General features: G+C 62.0%; 1 protein-coding gene across 1 annotated transcript in view; it reads left to right on the top strand.

Moving 5' to 3' along the window:
* Positions 1-468: 468 nt before the first annotated feature.
* The window catches only part of LOC122257921 (Nuclear hormone receptor HR96), a 27,555-nt gene continuing 26,158 nt past the window's right edge, over positions 469-1,865 (top strand). Inside the window, exon 1 of the mRNA XM_086552232.1 lies at positions 469-1,379. Within this exon, the coding sequence (XP_086408358.1) occupies positions 670-1,379 (710 nt within the window). The 5' untranslated portion in view covers positions 469-669. The remainder of the gene's footprint in view (positions 1,380-1,865) is intronic.

Genomic DNA, 1,865 nt, shown 5'->3' with positions numbered 1-1,865 from the left:
CCCATCCTGTGATTTAAAGGTTTATCTCCCAAGAAAAGTACCAGAGACCTTGTTGTGTTGTTTCCTTGAATCGTATGAAATAGTCCGGGCCTCTTGCACATTGAAGCTTCGTTTATGTGAGGAGAGGTTGGAGGGGGGGGGGGGTAATGGGTAGGTGGGGGGAAGCCACAGCGATAGCCCTCCTCGTCATTGGGGGGAGGGGGAGACGCCGCCATTTGTAAACTGATTACCAGCCTTTTCCAATCGGACCAATTGGCGCGTCTGTGTTTGTTTTCTTAGGCAGGGATCATTAAGAGTCATTAGTCTGGGGCGAACTGTGCGTCGCAGTTGACTCGGTGTCAATCGGGGCGGCAGACTGGCGTTTGCGAAGCGACGGCGATGTACAATACGCGATTAGAACGCGCGTGGCAGGCGTCAGAGGGTGGCACTGCGTCGCCAGTTTGACCACTCCGCCCCTTCCTCTGTGGCACCAGTGTCACTTTGTCCCTCTCGCCACGCGCGCACATCCTGACCTCTGCCCGTCGCCGCCGCACGCGCGCGCCTCTGCGTCTCTCGTGATACGCTCTCGGACTTTGTGACTTCCGCGGCGGTTGTGTGAAGGGCATTCCCTGTCGGCGAGACGTTGGCAGCTGCTGGCATTGAAGGCCGAGCGGGAGGGACGCCAGTGCCATGTCTGGCGAGACCGCGAGGCAGGAGGACGCGGCCAGGTCGCCACCAGTGCAAGAGGCCGCAGCGGCCGACGGTGTCTGCTCCTCGGTGATCCTCAAGGCGCCGTCGCTCGTGCGTGCACCCTTCGAGGACCCGCTCCTGGACCCCACCGCCCACCGCCCGGGCCTTCACGCCCACCCCGCGCTGCCCCTCACGCTCTCCCCTGCCCACATCCCGTCCACAGTGTCCCTGACGCCTTCGGAGCACGAGAGCGAGGGCTGCGCCCCCCACGAGGACCGGCTCCCGCTGCGGGACGCGAGCGGCGGCGCAGCGGGCGTCGCCAGTGCGGAGTGGAGCGAGTGCGAGCAGCCATGGTACTCGTACCTGTACTCGCCTCCCTCGCTTGACAATTCCCCCCCGCAGACCCTTCTGGACGGAGCAGACGCGGGCGCTACGATGGGCGATCCGGGGCCGCCCGCGCTCTACCACGATGTGCAGTACACGGCGTTGGAGGGTGGGATGGATCCCGCCCAGCCTGGCCCCTTCTCCGTCAAGATGGAGGAGGCGCGGCAGGGCGACCTAATGACGGGCATGGACATGGCCGCCCACGACAGCGAGTGCCTGGCCATGCGGGCTGAAAACGGGGCATGGATGGTGGAGGGCGGCCCTGGCCCTGGCCCTGGCATGTGGCCTGTCAAAGTGGAACCTTGGATCGCGCCGCACCACTCCAGGTAAGGATGGAGAATTGGGGAGGAACGAAGCAAGGAAAGGGGTAGGGGACGATGCAAGGAACGAGGCAAGGGGTAGGGGGCGATGCAAGGAGCGAGGCAAGGGGTAGGGGGCGATGCAAGGAACAAGGCAAGGGATAGGGGGCGATGCAAGGAACAAGGCAAGGGATAGGGGGCGATGCAAGGAGCGAGGCAAGGGGTCGTGGCGATACAAGGAGCGAGACAAGGGCGGAAGATGAGACAAGTGATAAGGGCATGTCGAGGCTAAGAGGAAGGGACGATACAAGAAGCAAAGCAAAGGAGGATTCAAGGGGACGGACGAGACAAGGGCAAGGCAAGGGACGATGCCAAGGGGGAAAGATGAGACAAGGTAAAGCAAAGAGGGGGGGGGGGGAGCGAGGCAATCGGAAGGAACAAGATGATCCAAATAGGGAAAGGAAAGACATGGAACCGCTTACTCAAGACAGCATACAAAACGAAGCCATTCTT

Source organism: Penaeus japonicus, unplaced genomic scaffold (assembly GCF_977035675.1).
Source record: "Penaeus japonicus unplaced genomic scaffold, GWHDUDI00000001_assembly GWHDUDI00000026, whole genome shotgun sequence".
NCBI lineage: Eukaryota > Metazoa > Arthropoda > Malacostraca > Decapoda > Penaeidae > Penaeus > Penaeus japonicus.
This window is presented reverse-complemented; position numbering and strand designations above follow the sequence as displayed.